Source organism: Hoplias malabaricus, chromosome 3 (genome assembly GCF_029633855.1).
Source record: "Hoplias malabaricus isolate fHopMal1 chromosome 3, fHopMal1.hap1, whole genome shotgun sequence".
In the NCBI taxonomy this organism is placed as follows: Eukaryota; Metazoa; Chordata; class Actinopteri; order Characiformes; family Erythrinidae; genus Hoplias; species Hoplias malabaricus.
The window spans coordinates 65,494,407-65,512,466 of NC_089802.1; the positions used below are offsets into that span (position 1 = coordinate 65,494,407).

Here is an 18,060-nt window from a genome sequence, read left to right on the forward strand (position 1 = left end):
TGCTGGAGGTTTTAACCCTTGTGTCCACACAGTTAGACACACCTAACTTGTTGGTCTACCTTGTAGATATAAAGCCAGAGACAGCAGCTCATCTGTTTCATCACAATTTGTGTTGTCGTCCACTAGTATTCCATCAGTGGACACAGGAAACTCCTGTTGAGCTGAGAGAATGGACAGTTAGTGTAGAAACAAGGAGGAGGTCATAATGTTATGTTTGATTGATGTATATGCAGCATGTCTGACAGTGCATTTCCAAAATAACTCTTGTTCTTGAACAGGTTCCTTTCGGGCTTGTAAGATCCTTGCAAGCCCAGAAGGTGCTTTTCAGAGAACCAGCCTGTGTTTACACCAGTTTAGTGGAACCGAGGATTTGTCACAGAAAACATCATCAACAAAGGGTGTTGCACAGTGAAAGTAAACAGAAGTGAGAAGATAGCAGAGCGTACACACTACCTGCGAGCATTTGTGCTGTTGTTACAGATGTTTGGTTTCTCTCTGAAAAGCAAATGTGGATCAAATTTTGCCAATAAGAAGAACTACGCTGTACACTCTTCACCCGTGTCAGTATTGCCCTTTGCTCCTACAACTAGGCATGCTCACAGATATCGTCACAGTTTGTGCTATTCTTTGGTTCCCGCTGTAAGCAAACTTTTTGGGTCCCGGAACCTGTTTTTGTTGGTAGAATTGTTTTGAATGGTTAAAAATTAGATTAATGAAAGGGAATGGAGCCTGTTTCATGTTGGTGGAAAAGCGCTATGAGTGTGTTCTCTGGGAATTTTTATCTCTGTGTTGAGGAGGGAGAGAGGAAGGCTGTGGGTCTCTGTCAGTGTGTGTGTGAAAGGAAAGAATGAGGGATCATGGGGATTTTGCCAAAATAGACTGGTTTGAATGCATTGATGAGATTTAACCCACTGCTCTCTTTAAAGCCCCAGGGAACTCATTTTGAAACTTTGTTTTTTTTTTTTTGTATAATGCTAAATGCTAATGTGATATGTTAAATATTCTGCAAAGTTTAAAAATAAAATACACAAAACAGAAATACGATAAATCTCTCCTCAAAAATGACCAGTACTACAGTGAGCTTAAGCTTAGGAGCCAAATATCTCTGAATGTAAACTAGTCTCTGGATATTTACCTAATATAGACATGTGATATTATCAGAATTCTAAGGACCCAAACTTTAATAATTATCAATTACTTCATTAATTTAATTACTGTGTGGCTTCCAAGCCCCTTCCTATTACAGGGGTAGAGCATGCATCCCACAAATCACATAAATACAGCTGTAACTCAAATGCTTTCCCCAAAACTTACAAAGCTTCTCATGCATGACAAATATGAGGATCAGATGACACAAATTGTGGCACCACTGCATTTCTAGATGTCTCATGTAACACACGAAAAATACATTCTTGAATTCATTGTCCTATTGTAGCGCCCCCTGTGGGTGGATTTTGGTAATATTGGATTTGCTGCTTCACAGTAAGGCTATACATAGGTCTGTCAAGTTTTGTCTTGATTGGGCTCTATTTGTTTGAGTTATGGCTGACAGAATCCATAAAGCTCAGCCCACTTTGAGTCATTTATATATTGCGTCTGCGTGTCTAAATGTTGATTTTTTTTTTTTTTTTTTTTTTTTTTTTTTTTTTTTTTTTTTTTTTTTTTTGCAGATTGCAACAAGACCAGTTGTTTGTGGACTGGATCAAAATACAGGGACTAGGTTGAAAAGCTCCATTATCACCCAACTGACTATTGAGAAAATACTATACATTTTTTGTCAGTATATGCAAAAATTGAGACACATTGCAGAGTATGCCGTGAACCCAATTGCTTGTCGATACGCTTAACTTTTGCTGAGTTATTCCATGTTTTATATTTTAATATAAAATGAAGCCACCCACTAGTGGCTATTTAACAAACGTATTTATGTATTTAGGATGTGCCCTCATGGACATACCATTCATGTTTCATGATAATTGGACATTGTTAAAGTTGTCAGACAGCTGCTGAAAATTGATTAGCTGATGGTCATCGTCATAAATTCTGATTCAGTACCTGCACACCAATTGTCATGTCAATCAGACAATCCTTTTACATTTTTTTATTGTTATAGGGCCCCCTAGGCTTGCAGTTGCACAATCACTCAATCATATCATTAGTTGTCAGTTATAATCATCAAATTAAAAGAAATAAATACTTGAAATACATCAATCTGTGTCTAATGAATGAGTATAATATACAAGCTTCACTTTTTGAATGGAATTACTGAAATAAATCAACTTTTTCATGATATTCTAATTTTATGACCTATTTTAAGACAAGTATGTGGAGTATTGTAACATTCGGAGAAAGCTTTTGAGAGTTATTGCTGTATTTGCTTGATTTTTGGCACTAGTTCATGCTCAGTAATATGTGATTTAGTATGTTATGCAAATTAGCTCAAAATCTAAGTGGGCGGAGCTTATAGGTTCTTGAGACATTTTTGTAGGGACTGACCTGAGGAATCAGGGGAAAAAAGAATTTTGTCTCTACATCAAACAGGGTAGCAGATACAGACCTAAAGGCATTTCACTACCAACAGGCCGATCGGGCTGATTCTTTGTGCCTGAGTAACATGAAGGTTTACTACCTGTTGACAAAGTGTCAGATCTGTAGGCCTTACAGTTTGGGCTGCCCATCATATTTCATCGGAGAAAAAGAAAAAGGAGGAAAAAACTGAACAAAAACCATAGGGCCCCATCCAAATCATGTTTTACAGCTGAATGTGTTTCATAAATGTAAAGTTTAAAATCTTCAAGGGTCTCTTCTTAAACTTACATGGAGCTACCTAAATCTATGTTCAGAAAAAAAAACTTTTTAGAATCCGCTGCTGAAGAATAAGCTATTTGCTCGCTCACTTCTGTAATAGGAGTTATAGATATTTGGTTTTAAACCCATACACACATTTCTGGAAACATGCATTCTCCTTTGTCGTATATAATAACTACAATACGCTGTGCAGTCAGCTGTGCCGAGGGGTTGGTCAGCTTCTACCTCTAATTTGCCTTTCCACCTAGAATGGTGCACTAGTTGCATTCTGGCACCTCAGTAAGCTCAAATGTTACAGCCGCAACTTTTAAGGTGGTAGGGAAAATTTGAGAACAGCACCTTATTTTTACATTTCCTGTTCCATCTTGAACAGAAAGCAAAGCTTTGTTTATAAACTCTTGAGCCTTAACTGAGCATGGTTTTGGTCTGCCCTGATTGGCTGACTGAGGTGGAAGGCTGAGAAAATGAATATGCCTCTCAAATCTCCTCGGTTTGCATTTTCACAAGCATTTTGACACCAGATGATTGCAGTGGGGGATGGTAATGTAAATGAAGAAATTCATTTTACTTTTGCTATCTTTCTAGAGTGGTATTGAGTTTGAAATTTTAATTTCAAATGCATTGTCACCTGAGTGCAAATGCAGATTAGGTGAATAAAATTTTGACACACGTTGCATGATCACATGAAAATCTTAATTCAAATTGGGAAATACAGTTTCATTTCAATAAAGATACTTTTAAAGCAATCATATCTCAATCCTAATAAATCAGTGTAAATGCCATATCAAAAGTCTATAAAATTGTAAATGGAATTATTAAATTTGAATTTTGAGCTCAGACCTCATATGCTTTCATAATTTTCCTGCTCTGCATAGGGAAAGAGGTTTGTCTCTAAAAGAAGCCAAGCTTCTGTTTATGTTTACTTGTAAGTTTTACTAACAAAAAATTGTTAATCAAATATGTTGCTTGCCTTTCAGCAATATTCAGCTTATTCTTTTAAATGCAATCAAAATATGGTGTATTTTTAAAAGTCCTATTTGTTTGCTGATGTAAGTTTGTGTTTACTGTTCACATGAGGAGCATGAGCCAGTGTTTTGTTTGTACTTGTGGCCATTTTTATAAATAAGTGTCATAAAAATTGGGAAGGTTACATGCATGTACTGCATAAATTACTACATTTGGAGTTAGAAGGAATATCAGTTTTACTGTGCCCTTATCTTCTATGTGTTTCCTTTAGGCCTGGTGCCCCAGCTTATTGGAGTGGCTCCTGAGAAAGCCATCAAACTCACTGTAAGTCCACCTTAACTCCAGGAATCCTGTTGATTCCTTTGTTGATCTGAATCCAGTTTTGGGCAATGACCCTCTGCCTCTTCTTTGCAGGTTAATGATTTTGTGCGAGACAAATGCTCCATGAAAGATGGCTCGATCCCCTTAGCAGCAGAGATCATGGCCGGAGGATGTGTGAGTATTAGTGTGTGAAATGAAATTCATAGGGTGGCATAGCAGGTAGTGTCGCAGTCTCACAGCTCCAGGTTCCACTCTGGGTGACTGTCTGTGAGGAATTTGGTGTGTTCTCTGCGTGGGTTTCTCCAGGTTCATAGGTTTCCTCCCATGGTCCAAAAACGTGTGTTGGTAGGTAGATTAGCGACTCGAAAGTGGCCGTAGGTGTGACTAAATGTGAGAGTGTATGTGTTGCCCTGTGAAGGACTGGCGCCCCCTCCAGGGTGTGTTCCTGCCTTGCACTCACTGATTACGTGTAGGCTCTGGACCCACAGCTACCCTGAATTGGATAAGCGTTCAAAGACCATGAATGAATGAAATTCATGTACAGAGCTACGGTGCATGAGTAATCCTACATGTACACAGTAGAAATTTAGAATGATTTTTTTTTTTTTTTTTCAAATTTCTTTATGGCACTTTTTTTTCTCTGTGATATTTTGACTTTTTTCTGTCAGTCTCAGAACAGCTCCAATATTAGTTGGTTTGTTTGCAGTGTGATTGCTGTAGGAACCATTTATCTATGTGACCATTTTGCTTTTTCTTCAATGTGAAGGATAAGCATTTTACTTCTTCGAGTCTACTAAGCTTATAGTACTCTCAGGCTCATCTGTATTTTGCCAATAAAGACATGTTTATGCACAAAAACCATCATGGTTTATATTATAGCATTGAAGACTCATTTTAACAAGGACAAAGTGTCTTTGATATGAGCAAGCAAGTCAGTCAAAATAAGTGATAGACAATTGACCCAAGATGACCCAGCAATAATTTGCCAAGTGCCTACACTTTCTACCTGTGAAAATAGCCAGATATATTGTTGATGCAAAAGTGTATAAATTCTGTAAATATAATTATTTTTTTCATATTCTTTCAATGTGATGTGTCATTGCATTTGTTCACCTCTACTGTGCAGGACTTGTAAACATATACAGTGTGTATGTCTGGATATGTGAATTGCAGGCTGGTGGCTCTCAGGTGATTTTTACCAACCCTCTTGAGATTGTGAAGATTCGTCTGCAGGTTGCTGGGGAGATTACCACAGGGCCAAGAGTGAGCGCACTAAATGTGGTCCGTGACCTTGGCTTTTTTGGCCTCTATAAGGTATGCCAGTCATGCAATAACAGTTTTATTATAACAGTATTTGTTATAATCAATTAATATTTTGACTACATAATTGTTATATTGGGCTTCTTTGCCAATACCATTGTTAACCTTTATCTGGTTTTTGCATAAATTCCCTCATGTTGCAGTGAACCAATATTACCTAAACCTCCTGTAGGCTAATACATGATTTTTCAAACTAAAAAATAACTGTTATTATAGTTGAAAAGGAGGAAATACAGACATGTTATTTTAATGTAGATTTAATGTTTCTTCGTAACAAGCACTAAACATCAATAGTAGTATGCTTGTTAGTAGTAGTCTTGCAAGTTAGCTAGTTAATTTCCAGTTCCACCTTAAACGATGAACCAATTACATTTTAGCGCCTGATTTACTGCTACATTTAAAGTGGACCTGGAAAGTATTAAATTTGAATTCAGTTTCATATCACATTAGGAATAGGTGATAATATATGATTGTTGAACACTTCTGAAGGGATCAGAAGTGCTCCTGTTGCTACAGACTGATGCACAGTTACCTTAAGAGCACTGCTAGTGGCCTGGGAGTTAAGCACTGATGTGTTTTATTTGTGTTCTGATGATGCATCAACTTTTGAAGGGTCATCACATTTCGCAGGGGAAGATTATAAGCACTGTAAATTGTAACTCTGTTGGAGGGATGACCCTTGAAAACAAGTTAAAAGTGTAAAACTAAGGAATGGTATTCACACACAGTTATAAGGCTAACCAGACACTCTGGGTTGCAGCATAACGTAAACCTTGCACAAGGTGGCGTTCATGTGCATGTTCATTTTGAGTTTGTGTCTGTTAAAATTCATTTATTTAATCATAATAATATTTCACTGTGATCCATATTGTAACCTAAGGATTGATAAACCTTGGTCTAATACATTGAGTGACTGCATTGATTGATTATTGTTTCAAAAATGCTTATATATATACATATATATATGTTTGTGTTTATGTAGGGTGCAAAAGCCTGTTTCCTCCGTGATATCCCCTTCTCTGCCATCTATTTCCCTGTGTATGCCCATAGTAAAACTTTCTTGGCTGATGAAGAGGGTCGAATTGGGCCTCTGCAGCTACTGACAGCGGGAGCTGTTGCAGGTAACAATTCACTCATTTGTTTTCCTCTCTGTTCATTTCACATTTTAATTGCATTTTATCTCTTTTTAATCTTCCTGTTTTCAACACTATGACATAAAAACATCAATATTATATATATTATAATATATAAGTAAAGTGTTATTTTTCATTGTTTTAAATTATTAGTTTTTATGTTAATGGTGCTATAACCAAAATTTTGCACATTAATTTAGCAGCAAACATTTGTGTTAATATGAAGTTAATGGATTAAAGGCATGTTCTGCAGAGAATTAACTGACATAACCTTGTGTGTACTTTTCTGTTTTTGTTTTTTGTTTTTTCTCCCCACATCTGCGCTTATCACCCATGTGTGTTAGCACTGCCCTATGAAAAATATGGTCCTTTTGCAAGATGGCAGAGTGCAGTATGAAATATTCAAGTGAAAGGGACAATCCAAATATTCCTCCACTGGGGAAAAAAAAAAACATGTTCAGCTAAAAAATATCTGACAGAGGTGGAGACAAGTCAAGAATTTTTAGAAGTCAACAAATTTTTTTGGCTTTTTAGAGATGGAGAAGCACTGAGTGTGTTCACACCTGACCATACTCCGAACCACATTTTGTATTTTGCTACATTGTATTAATTTGAGCTGGAATTTTTTGTGTCAAACTGCAGTTTAGCAAACACACTAAAGAACATTTGCGCTTAGTGTTGTTTATTTACCGGTTTCTTATTTATATTTTCAGTTCTACCTTAAGTGGATTAACTCCTTGCACTGGCTGATAAATGCTGTGTCCCAGATTATACCCATTTGCACTTTACATTTTTAGATTACTCAGTGCCTTTGTAATAATAAATATTTTTATGTCTTATATGATATTCTTGTGTTGTTAGAGATAAAGCAGAAATAAAGCATTTGATATATTTTTCACCTTTGTGTAATATAGTAACACAGGGCATAAAAACAAAGACAATCAATGTGTGGGACTACAGGGAAGTGTACAATTCTGAATGTTAAACACTGAAATATTTTATATAAAATTATCACTGTTGATGACACACTTTTCACTTAAGGGAGCAATGGTATGGTTAAGATAACAAATGTACAGTTAATTTTTTTTTGTTTTCGTTAAATACTGCCTCAACATCTTGTAATTGGTCTGGAAGTGTGAACCATCCAAAAACTTTTTCACACTGCACACAAAACAAATCATGGTTCAGTTTAATCTCGATCAAGAGCATTTATTTTGGTCTGATCAATTTGTTGTCCACTTTTTCAAACAAATCAGTTGTGAAAGCAACCTAAGAGCTGCAGAATGCTTTCAACATGACTCTGGTGCTGGCTTTTCTTTTCCTCGATGTCTAATGGCTAAATACAATTCCATGTCTGTTTTCATGAGTAACAGCTGGAGTAAGTATGATTTGTTGTAAATATTACAAGCTGTATTGTGCTCAGCAGGACTGGGGAGATGTGGCTGAAGGGAAGCATTTGTTTTGTTCTTGTTCTGAGATGCTAGTGTTGTAGTACAACATCCACTGGCGAAAGGTTGGCTACAACACCTCTAAAAACCCATGAAATTAGTTGGAAATGATAAGTTCTCTTCAAACACACAAGTTTAACATGACATATTTTAAATATTCTACTGATCATTATGAATAGTTTGTGTTAAATCAAGAGAGGTAGATTGCTTGATTTAAATGTTAAATAGTAGCATAGTGCAAAAGCAAAGAGAAAATGGTGCAATAGATCTAAGTTGAGGAATGTAAATTTGTTAGTGTATGTCAAGCCAATATATAATGTGTGTATATATACATAAAATATAATTATAATCATTATATAAAGTATAACAAAATATGATTATGATGATACAAATGTGGATAATTTGAATATATACATAAGTGGGTCTGTACAAGTTGGTATAGAATATAGCTGTATTGTGGAAAGGATTTGAAGGGATATGTATTAATGAAAGAGGAGGATTATGATTGTTGGATTTGTTGGCTGCTGGACATTTTTGACTCATCTGCCTGATTTTGCTTTCCAGGTGTTCCTGCTGCCTCATTGGTCACTCCTGCAGATGTCATAAAAACACGACTGCAAGTGGCGGCACGGGCCGGCCAGACCACATACAGTGGAGTTATTGACTGCTTCCGTAAAATCATGAGGGAGGAGGGTTTCAGAGCTTTCTGGAAAGGAGCTGGGGGTAAAAATATTTTTCTTTATCTACTGTGTTTACACTAAAATATAACTGAGGCAAAATGTTCCTTTTATTAACAATTTTTGTCATATACACAGATAAGCCGTAACATTAAATTTACCCCCGAATTTCTAAACTTATTGTCTGTTTTATCAGCTCCACTTGTGTAGGTGTAATTTGTACTTCACTAGTTACACTGTAGTTCATTTTCCTCTGCATAACTTGCAAGTCTCCTTTTTACCCTTTTTGACAATGGTCAGGATCCACCACAGAAAAGGTATTATTTGGTTGGTTGTCCTCAACATTGCTGTGTCACTGACGTGGTGATGTGTTAGTATGAGTTGCACTGAACGCACAGTCTTGAGTAGATCTGTGTTTGACAGGGCAGCTGAAGTTGTGAGCAGCATCTTCATTTACATTAAGTAATGTTTATAAAGTGTAGATGAGTAAGGCATTTAAAGAGCATTTAATATTATCTAAAGCGTCTTTATTACACAATGTGATATCAGCAGAAGTACAGTCATGGCCGAAAATGTTGGCAACCCTGAAATTTTCCCAGAAAGTGAAGTATTTATCCCAGAAATTGATTCCAATTACACTTTTTGCTATACACATGCTTATTTCCTTTGTGTGTATTGTAAAAAAAAATAATTTAATTTCACACAAAACTCCACAAATAGCACCCTTTGGGGAAATAATAACTGAAATCAATCGCTTCCTATAACCATCTTTGTAAGCCTCATTCCGTGAACAGTAGAATGATGTGCTTTACCAAAAGGCTCTATCTTGATCTCATCTGTCCACAAGGCTTTTTTGGCAAATTGCAGTCTAGATTTTTTATTTATGTCTCCATATCAGCAGTGGGGTCCTCCTGGGTCTCCTGCCATTAGTGTTTCATTTCATGCAAATATCAACTGATAGTTTGTGCTGACACTGATGCACCTGAGCCTGCAGGACAGCTTAAACATCTTTGGAACTTGATTGGGGCTGCTTATCCACCATCAGGACTATCCTGGGTTGCAACCATTCATAAATATTTGTTGTCCGTCTATGTCCAGGGAGATTAGCATTGCCTGTGCCATAGGTGGTAAACTTCTTGATTATGTTGTGCACCATGGACAAAGGAACATCAAGATCTCTGGAGATGGACTTGTAACCTTGAGATTGTTCATATTTTTCCACAATTTTGGTTCTCAGACAGTTCTCTTTCTATTCTCCTTGCTTGATGACACATGATGCAAAGATTGAGTCAACTTCTCTCCTTTTTATCTGGTCTTAGGTGTGATTTTTATATTGCCCCACACCTTGCCACAGGTTTAAACAAGCATCACATCACGCTTGAAACAAAGTTATTTACCCACAGTTTTGAAAAGGTGCCAATAATATTGTCTGGCCCATTAATAACAATTTTATCTTTTTGTCCTTTGTTTTTGTGTTGTTACAATTCACATAAAGGAAATAAACATCTGTATAAGAAAACGTGTAATTTCATTAATTTTCTAGAAAGAATTTAAGGGTTGCCAACACTTTCGGCCATTACTGTATGTACAGGTGCGTCCCAATAAATTAGAATATCATTAAATATTTATTTCAGTTAATCAGTTCTAAAGTGAAACCCATATATAGATTCTTTACAAACAGAGTGATATATTTCAAGCGTTTATTTATTTTAATGTTGATAATTATGGCTTACAGCCAATGAAAACCCAAAAGTTAGAATATTAAAATAAATTAATATTATAGAAGACTAAAAAAAAGATTTTTAATACAGAAATGTTGGTCTATTGAAAAGTATGTACAGTGTATGCATTCAATACTGTAATAAGGGCTGCTTTTGCATGAAATACTGCATTAATGCAGCATGGCCTGGAGGTGATCAGCCTGTGGCACTGCTGAAGTGTTATGGAAGCCCAGGTTGCTTTGTGTGCATTGTTGGGTCTGCAGTCTCTCATCATCTTCACTGTGTTTGACTGGCCAGCAAACTCACCTGACCTAAACCTCATATATTATATCAGGTATTGGTACTTTTTTGTAGTGTGAACAGGTGCCAAGTCCTGCTGGAAAATGAAATCTGCAACTCCATAAAGGTTGTCAGCAGAGGGAAGCATGAAAAGCTCTAAAATTTGCTGGTAGATGGCTGTGCTGACCTTGGACTTGATATAACACAGTGGACCAACACCAGCAGATGACATGACTCCGCAAACCATCACTGATTGTGGAAACTTTACGCTGGACCTCAAGCAGCTTGGATTGTGTGCCTCTTCACTTTTCCTCCAGACTATGGGACCAAATTTCCTAATTAAATGCAAAATTTACTTTCATCTGAAAACAACACTTTGGACCACTGAGCAATGATCCAGTCCATTTTCTTCCTTGGTCCAAGTGAGACACAAGGAATGCAACAGTTGTAGCCAATGTCCTGGATACATCTGTGTGTGGTGGCTCTTGAAGCACTGACTCCAGCAGCAGTCCACTCCTTGTGAATCTCCCCAAATTTTTTTGAATGGCCTTGACAAAAGTTTCAAGGCTGTGGATAACCCTGCTGCTTTTGCACTTTTTTCAACAACACTTTTTCCTTCCACTAAACTTTTCATTAATATACTTAGATACAGCAGGAGGGTGTCAGTGACAGCCTTCTCGACATCAGTCAGTCAGCAGTCTTCCCCATGATTGTGTAGTCTACTGAACCAGACTAAGGGACCAATTTAAAGGCTTAGCATCCTTTGCAGGCAAAACACTTTTACAGGTGTTTTGTGTTGATTATTAAAACTTTGAGATAATGACTTTTTGACAGTTATCATTGGCAGTAAGCCATAATCATCAACATTAAAAGAAATAAATGCTTGAAATAGATCACTCTGTTTGTAATGCATATATATGAGTTTCACTTTTTGAATTGAATTACTGAAATAAACTTTTTAATGATATTTTGTTTATTGGAATGCTCATGTTGTTCACAATCTGCAGTGAAATTGGTGATATTATTAAAAATGTTATTAGTTAATCCTGATCCAAGGATTTAACATTTAGGACATCCTTATTTACTTGTACAGCTCTGATTAAATCTGTCACAGTACCACACATTGCTGTCAAAAAGAGAGAATTTCTTCAACAGCTAGTATAATTATTATTTATTTATTTATTTATAATATGTTCTACAATGATAATGTTGGCAAACTTTAATAAAATGCATCTTAACATCTGTCTGCCTGTTCTTATGTGCATGTATACATTTGAATGTTCTTCTGATTTTTGCACCATGGAGGGCATGACTAAAAACACATTCATTCTATTATTGATTTTTCTTCCAGCTCGAGTCTTCCGTTCATCTCCTCAGTTTGGTGTGACTCTGGTCACCTATGAGCTACTGCAGAGATGGTTCTACATTGACTTTGGAGGACAGTAAGTGTTAACCTTATGACCATAGAAAATACTCTTTATTACATGGATAAAAGGAAGTGAATTGTTTGCCTTATGTAGGCAGCAGTATACTGATTATTTGATGCTTCCTTAAAGCCCCTATAATATAAGCCAAAAAGACTACTGTAATTCTTTGGTGTTGATCAGATTGTTCTGAAATTGTAAATTAGGAATATGTATGTTTTCTGCAATGTTTAAATATTATTTATTGTTTAAACAACAAACACCCTGTCCAAATATTTGGGAAGCAAAATGTAATTTAAAATGCAAGGATTTATATATTTATAATTTTATTTTTTAAAATTATATATTTGAAAATACAAAGACTTAAATATAAGTGTTGAATCTTGGAAAGTGTTTTGTACTGAATAATATTTACCCATTTTAATGACTGACTGACTGATGTCGAAGCGTTATTTCACCTTCTGCTGTTTGTTCACAGAGAGAACTTAAGGTTTCACTACTACACCATCAGTTGTTTGTTGAGCCATATTTCACATTTCTACTAAATTTGTAACCACTTGGCATGTTTACACCAACATAAACTGGTTCACGAACCAGAAAAAGTATTTCCCAGAAAGCTCTTCAGCACGAACCGCCAACCATGGGCGTGTCGAGGTTCAGTAACTCAAGAAAGAGCTCAGAGCCTCAAATACAGCATCATCGCCCAGTGGAGCTGGACGGGGTCATTTACAAAGATTCATACAAGTTAATAATAGGAAATAAGACAGGAATACGCTCCATTTGTGTGTGTTTCTGGGGCTGTGTTTGGTGTGACACTATGCTGGCCAGAGCCGTGGGTCTGTGTTTATGTTTCTCTGCTGTTCACATGCTCAGCAGGACGGATTGAAACTCTGCAATATTTACACACGTATAATATCTCAGAGAGAGCGGTGGAGTGTTAAACTTGTCTTATTCCACATGAATGTGTGTTTTGAAATATTGTAAATATTGCCTGAAATATTTCTTTGATTTTAGATCTTCTAGTATTTATTTTTAAATAAATGAAAAACACTGATGCCAGTTTTATATATATTATGAATATATATTATGAATTACATATATTATGAACAAAACTTTGTGCTCCTTTTTTCATTTCTGCATTCATTAGTCCTGCCCTCCATATTTTCTGTACATTGCAATCACATAATAAAAACCAAATGTGTACAAAGACATTGATATGAAGCACTAAAGCTTCTTCAGACCTTCCAGTGATAAGGGTATATACAACCCTCCTTCCAACGAAGTAGGGACATTGTGTAAACTGAATATGATGATTTGCAAATCTTTTTCAACATATATTCAATTGAATACACAACAAAGACAAGATGTTTAATGTTCAAACAAATATTCAGCAAATATTCATGTCCCTGAAAAAGACATTTCTTGGATGGCAGCATATGTTGCTCCAAAAGCTTCTATGTACCTTTCAGCATTAATGGTGCCTTCACAGATGTGCAAATTACCCATGCCGTGGGCACTAACACATCCCCATGCCATCAGAGATGCAGGCTTTTGAACTTTGCACTGATAACAATCCATACAGTCCTTTTCCTCTTTGGCCCGTAGGACACGACGTCCATGATTTCCAAAAACAATTAGAAATGTGGACTTGTCAAACCACAGGACACTTTTCCACTATGTGTCAGTCCAACTTAGATGAGCTCGGGCCCAGGAAGCTGACTGTGTTTCTGGGTGTTGTTGATATATGGTTTTCGCTTTGCATGGTAGAGTTTTAACTTGCACTTGTAGTTGGAGTGACAAACTGTGTTCACTGACAATGGTTTTCTGAAGTGTTTCTGGTAATATCCTTTACAGAATGATGTCAGTTTTTAATGCAGTGCCGCCTGAGGGATTTAAGGTCATGGGCATTCAATGTTGGTTTTCGGCCTTGCCGCTTATTTGCAGAGATTTCTCCAGATTCTCTGAAACTTTTGATGATATTATGAACTGTAGATGATGAAATCCCTAAATTCCTTGCAATTGTACGTTGAGAAATGTTGTTCTTAAACTGTTGGATGGCTTGCTCATGCTGCTGTTCAGAAAGTCTTAGGGAGATGCTCCCTTTATACCCAATCATGACACTCACCTGTTTCCCATCAAAATGACCTGTGGAATGTTCCAAACAGGTGTTTTTAAAGCATTCCTCAACTTTCCCAGTCTTTTGTTTCCCCTGTCCCAACTCTTTTGGAACTTGTTGCAGGCCTCAAATTCAAAATGAGTGAATATTTGCAAAAAAACTATGAAGTTTATCCGTTTGAACATTAAACATCTTGTCTTTTTAGTGTATTCAATTAAATTTGCAAATCATCATATTCTGTTATTTTTGTTTTACACAACGTCACAACTTCATTGGAATTGGGTTTGTAAACATAGCACAAAAAGTAAGGCAGTTTCTGTTTGGTAGATTATTTCTTTAACAATGCTTCTTGGTAATCTTATACGGTTGGGAAGCCTGTTACCTTTTAAATGGCTGTTTTGCATTGGTAAGGAAGATTTGGCAAATTTTTCATACTCGGCTCTAATGCTCATCCCACAAATGCATGTTCCTTACAAATGTGGCACAATTTTAAAGGAAAATTAACAGGATTTCCAGCTGTATACGATTTATTGCCATGAAGCATTGCTACAACAAAGAAATCTAACAAAGAAACAAAGAAATCCTTTGAATATCCAGATTCTCTGAATATTTTAATCATATTATGTACAACAGATTATGAAGTCCCCAAGTTCTTACTACTTTAAGTTGAGAAACGTGAATTGAATTGAAATAAAATGTGCTATTATTTGTCCTTGTGCAACAAAATGTGCCTTCTAAATTTAACCCATCTTTGGCAGTGAACACACACCCAGATGGAACAGTTGTGGTTACAGTATCAGCACCTCAGCCATGGATTGAGGAAGGAGGATAGCGCTGTTCCTCTACTCCCACTGCCCCAAATTTTCCTGCTGGTCATGGGAATCATACCAATGAACTCATGAATTATTGCACTCTTTCAAAGAGTTGTAAACCCCTTCTCATCAGTTCTGAAAAACCCAATCATATCACTTACTTCATTGCTTTGTAGCATTACTCAAATGTCTTTGTGTTTTGCCCTTTGTTGCATCAAAATGGGCCTGTATTTTTCAATTTTTCAACATTTGCTGTATTTCCTTTGTATTATATTAAATACAAAGGAAATACAAAAAAAATTAAATGTATTAGATTAAATATAGGGCTAAACAGATTTGTATATTATTGGGTTCTGCAAGCTTTTCTGGTAAAACTGTGTTTATTACAGAGGTTTTTGACAACTTTTAAGTCGATCCTTTTTTGATGCTGCCTTGAAGACTAATAGGGCTTCATGAGGGAAGTTGCTCTCTATAAGGGTCCTCCGAGCTCATCTTAGTGGCTGTAGTCTTTTTGTTGTTATTGGTCTTTTTGAACATTAACAGCTGTTACTGAGGTTTCAGTTGGAGATGACGCATTGGATCTGATGTTTTGTATCTTTTTATTCTATCCCTCTAGCCGCCCTTCTGGTTCAGAGCCAACACCAAAATCACGGATATCAGAGCTTCCACCTGTCAGTCCAGAGCATCTGGGTGGATACCGCCTTGCTGCTGCCACCTTTGCTGGTGTGGAGAGCAAGTTTGGACTTCACCTGCCAAAGTTCAAATCCTCCGGAGTTGTGAGCATTCAGCCCACTAAGGAGGCACCAGCTTCATAAACAAACCACACACACTCCTGTCCTTTCATCCAGTGGCTGCATGCCTCCATCCTTCAAAATACTTCACTCCATGTTCTTATGTTTTTGTTTTTTTTTCAGTGAGATTGGTGAGATCATATTTACGTATTTTCAGAAACTCAGCAGTGCCTGCTCTCTGATAACTGTACAGTACTTAAGGATTATTCCAGACTCCAACTTTACACTTCCTATATGTTATTCCTTATTTCATTGTCTGTAACTGCTAATCCAGTTCAGGGTCACGGTGGGTCCAGTGTCTACCTGGAATCATTGGGCACAAGGCAGGAACACATCCTGGAGGGGGCGCCAGTCCTCGCATATTCACACCTATGGACACTTTAGTGTCCCCAATCCACCTAAAATATTTTTTGGCCCGTGGGAGGACCGGAGCACCCGCAGTAAACCCATTTAGACACGGGGAGAACACACTAAACTCCTCAAAGTCAGCCGGAGTGTGATATGAGCCCACAACCTTCAGGTCCCTGGAGCTGTGTGACCTGCTGCACCATCGTGCGGCCCCCTATATTTCAAATGCAGTGATAGTTTCAAATATGTTCCAGGGACTCAGCACTCCCACATCAGCCCCTGGCTAACCATTAGTTTTGTGACTGCACTGAGCATTTTTTTTTTGTAATCATTTTAGCAAACTCCTGTTGTCTCTCAGTATGAAGGGTGAATTCAGATAAAGTGGGACACTACAAGTATTCACCTGTAGGCAAATGCATAATACAGTGCTAGAAACAAGTCTTGAATTTTTTGAAAAGTGCTATATAAATATAATTTATTATTATTATTATTATTATTATTATTATTACAAACAGTAAATGCTCGGTGCTTAATGTTTAAAAAGAAGTAAAGAAGTCAACCAAGTTGTTTTTTTTATTATTATTATTATTCACCCTGCAAAGATTTGTGCATATGCTTTTTTGAATATGGCAAAAGGCCTGCTTTTTGATTGGCTTTCTGTTGTTCGTGGTCCATGAGCCTTATCTTTTGCAAGTTGGATAGCTTGTTCAGTACTGTTCATTAACCCCTAACATTATATTTATTTAACATGTCTTTAATGCCTACAAGTATGTCCTGCAGATAACATACATGTCTTCTTCTTCATCATCTGTAAAGGACTAGGAATAGCCAATAAACATGTCCATCCATACAGTCAGAAAGTCAGCACAGTGCTTCTACATTTTTCAACCTTGTGTTCCACTGGCCTGAATCCACCCTGCATGTGCACATGTTGCATACAACATTAATTTCTTTCGCATCATCTTCATTGTTTTCTTTAGGAAAACTGCATTAGGAAGTTCCTCCTATGTTACAAGAAGCATGCGCTAGTGCCCCTCATACTTTTCCCCATTATGCTTTGCATAGCTTGCATACACTCTGTACATATTTGTACATCTTTTGAACAGAAATGCAGGAGAGAGATTGTAAGTCATAGTCTCTCACACTCATTTCTGTCTCACACTGATGTTGAGAGGTTTCCAAACTTGATTTACTGATCAAAACAAAAATAAATATATAAATAAATCATGGATAATCTGGTGTTTAGAAAATAATTTAAATTCATTTCTTTCTTGTATTGTATTTTATGGAAGTAAATCATACAGTTAAATTTTAAACAAATGCTGGTTGTTTTCATTTATTTGTTTCATTGTACATTTTCCCATTAGCACACGTGTTTTTAAACAAATGTTTGAAAATGTAAAGCGAAATTAGGTTCTGGAGTTAAGTTTATATCTTAATAAAAAAGAAAAAGCAGTTCAGAAAAATGCAAAAACAGACTTTAAACAGTGTACTTTTGGTCTAGAATGGATTCATATAAGTATATAATCACATGTGCTTAGAACATACTTGTGTGATAAAAGTTCTAGTTTCCTGTAATTAAAGTGTTTATAAGAGGTTTTACTCACCTGACTAAGGTCACCACACTCAATGCCAAGCATCACAGAGAGTTATAAACCCCTCAGAACATCCCTGTGGATCAGTTCATTCATTTAATAGCTTTGGGTTGAATTGCTGGGGTTTTAGTGAGTCCAAACTAGTCGTCCAATAAACTTCCTATTAACTTCATAAGGAGCAGTTGTCCCCAGTTTTTGAAAGTGCAAGTTTATATACAACCCCTGGCAAAAATTATGGAATCACCAGTCTTTAAGGATGTTCCTTCAATTTTGTACAACATTTTTTGTTGTACCTCTGGCT

General features: G+C 36.6%; 1 protein-coding gene across 2 annotated transcripts in view; it reads left to right on the plus strand.

Moving 5' to 3' along the window:
- slc25a12 (solute carrier family 25 member 12) overlaps positions 1-17,823 on the plus strand; it is a 50,980-nt gene extending 33,157 nt beyond the window's left edge. Inside the window, exons 12-18 of one of the 2 annotated variants that reach the window (XM_066665663.1) lie at positions 4,046-4,098; positions 4,189-4,269; positions 5,269-5,409; positions 6,398-6,536; positions 8,561-8,719; positions 12,025-12,115; positions 15,642-17,822. In XM_066665663.1, coding sequence (XP_066521760.1) covers positions 4,046-4,098; positions 4,189-4,269; positions 5,269-5,409; positions 6,398-6,536; positions 8,561-8,719; positions 12,025-12,115; positions 15,642-15,840 — 863 coding nt within the window. In that variant the 3' untranslated portion in view covers positions 15,841-17,822. Of the gene's footprint in view, positions 1-4,045; positions 4,099-4,188; positions 4,270-5,268; positions 5,410-6,397; positions 6,537-8,560; positions 8,720-12,024; positions 12,116-15,641 lie in introns of both variants that reach the window. The other variant, XM_066665662.1, reaches the window with a different exon arrangement.
- Positions 17,824-18,060: the final 237 nt, after the last annotated feature.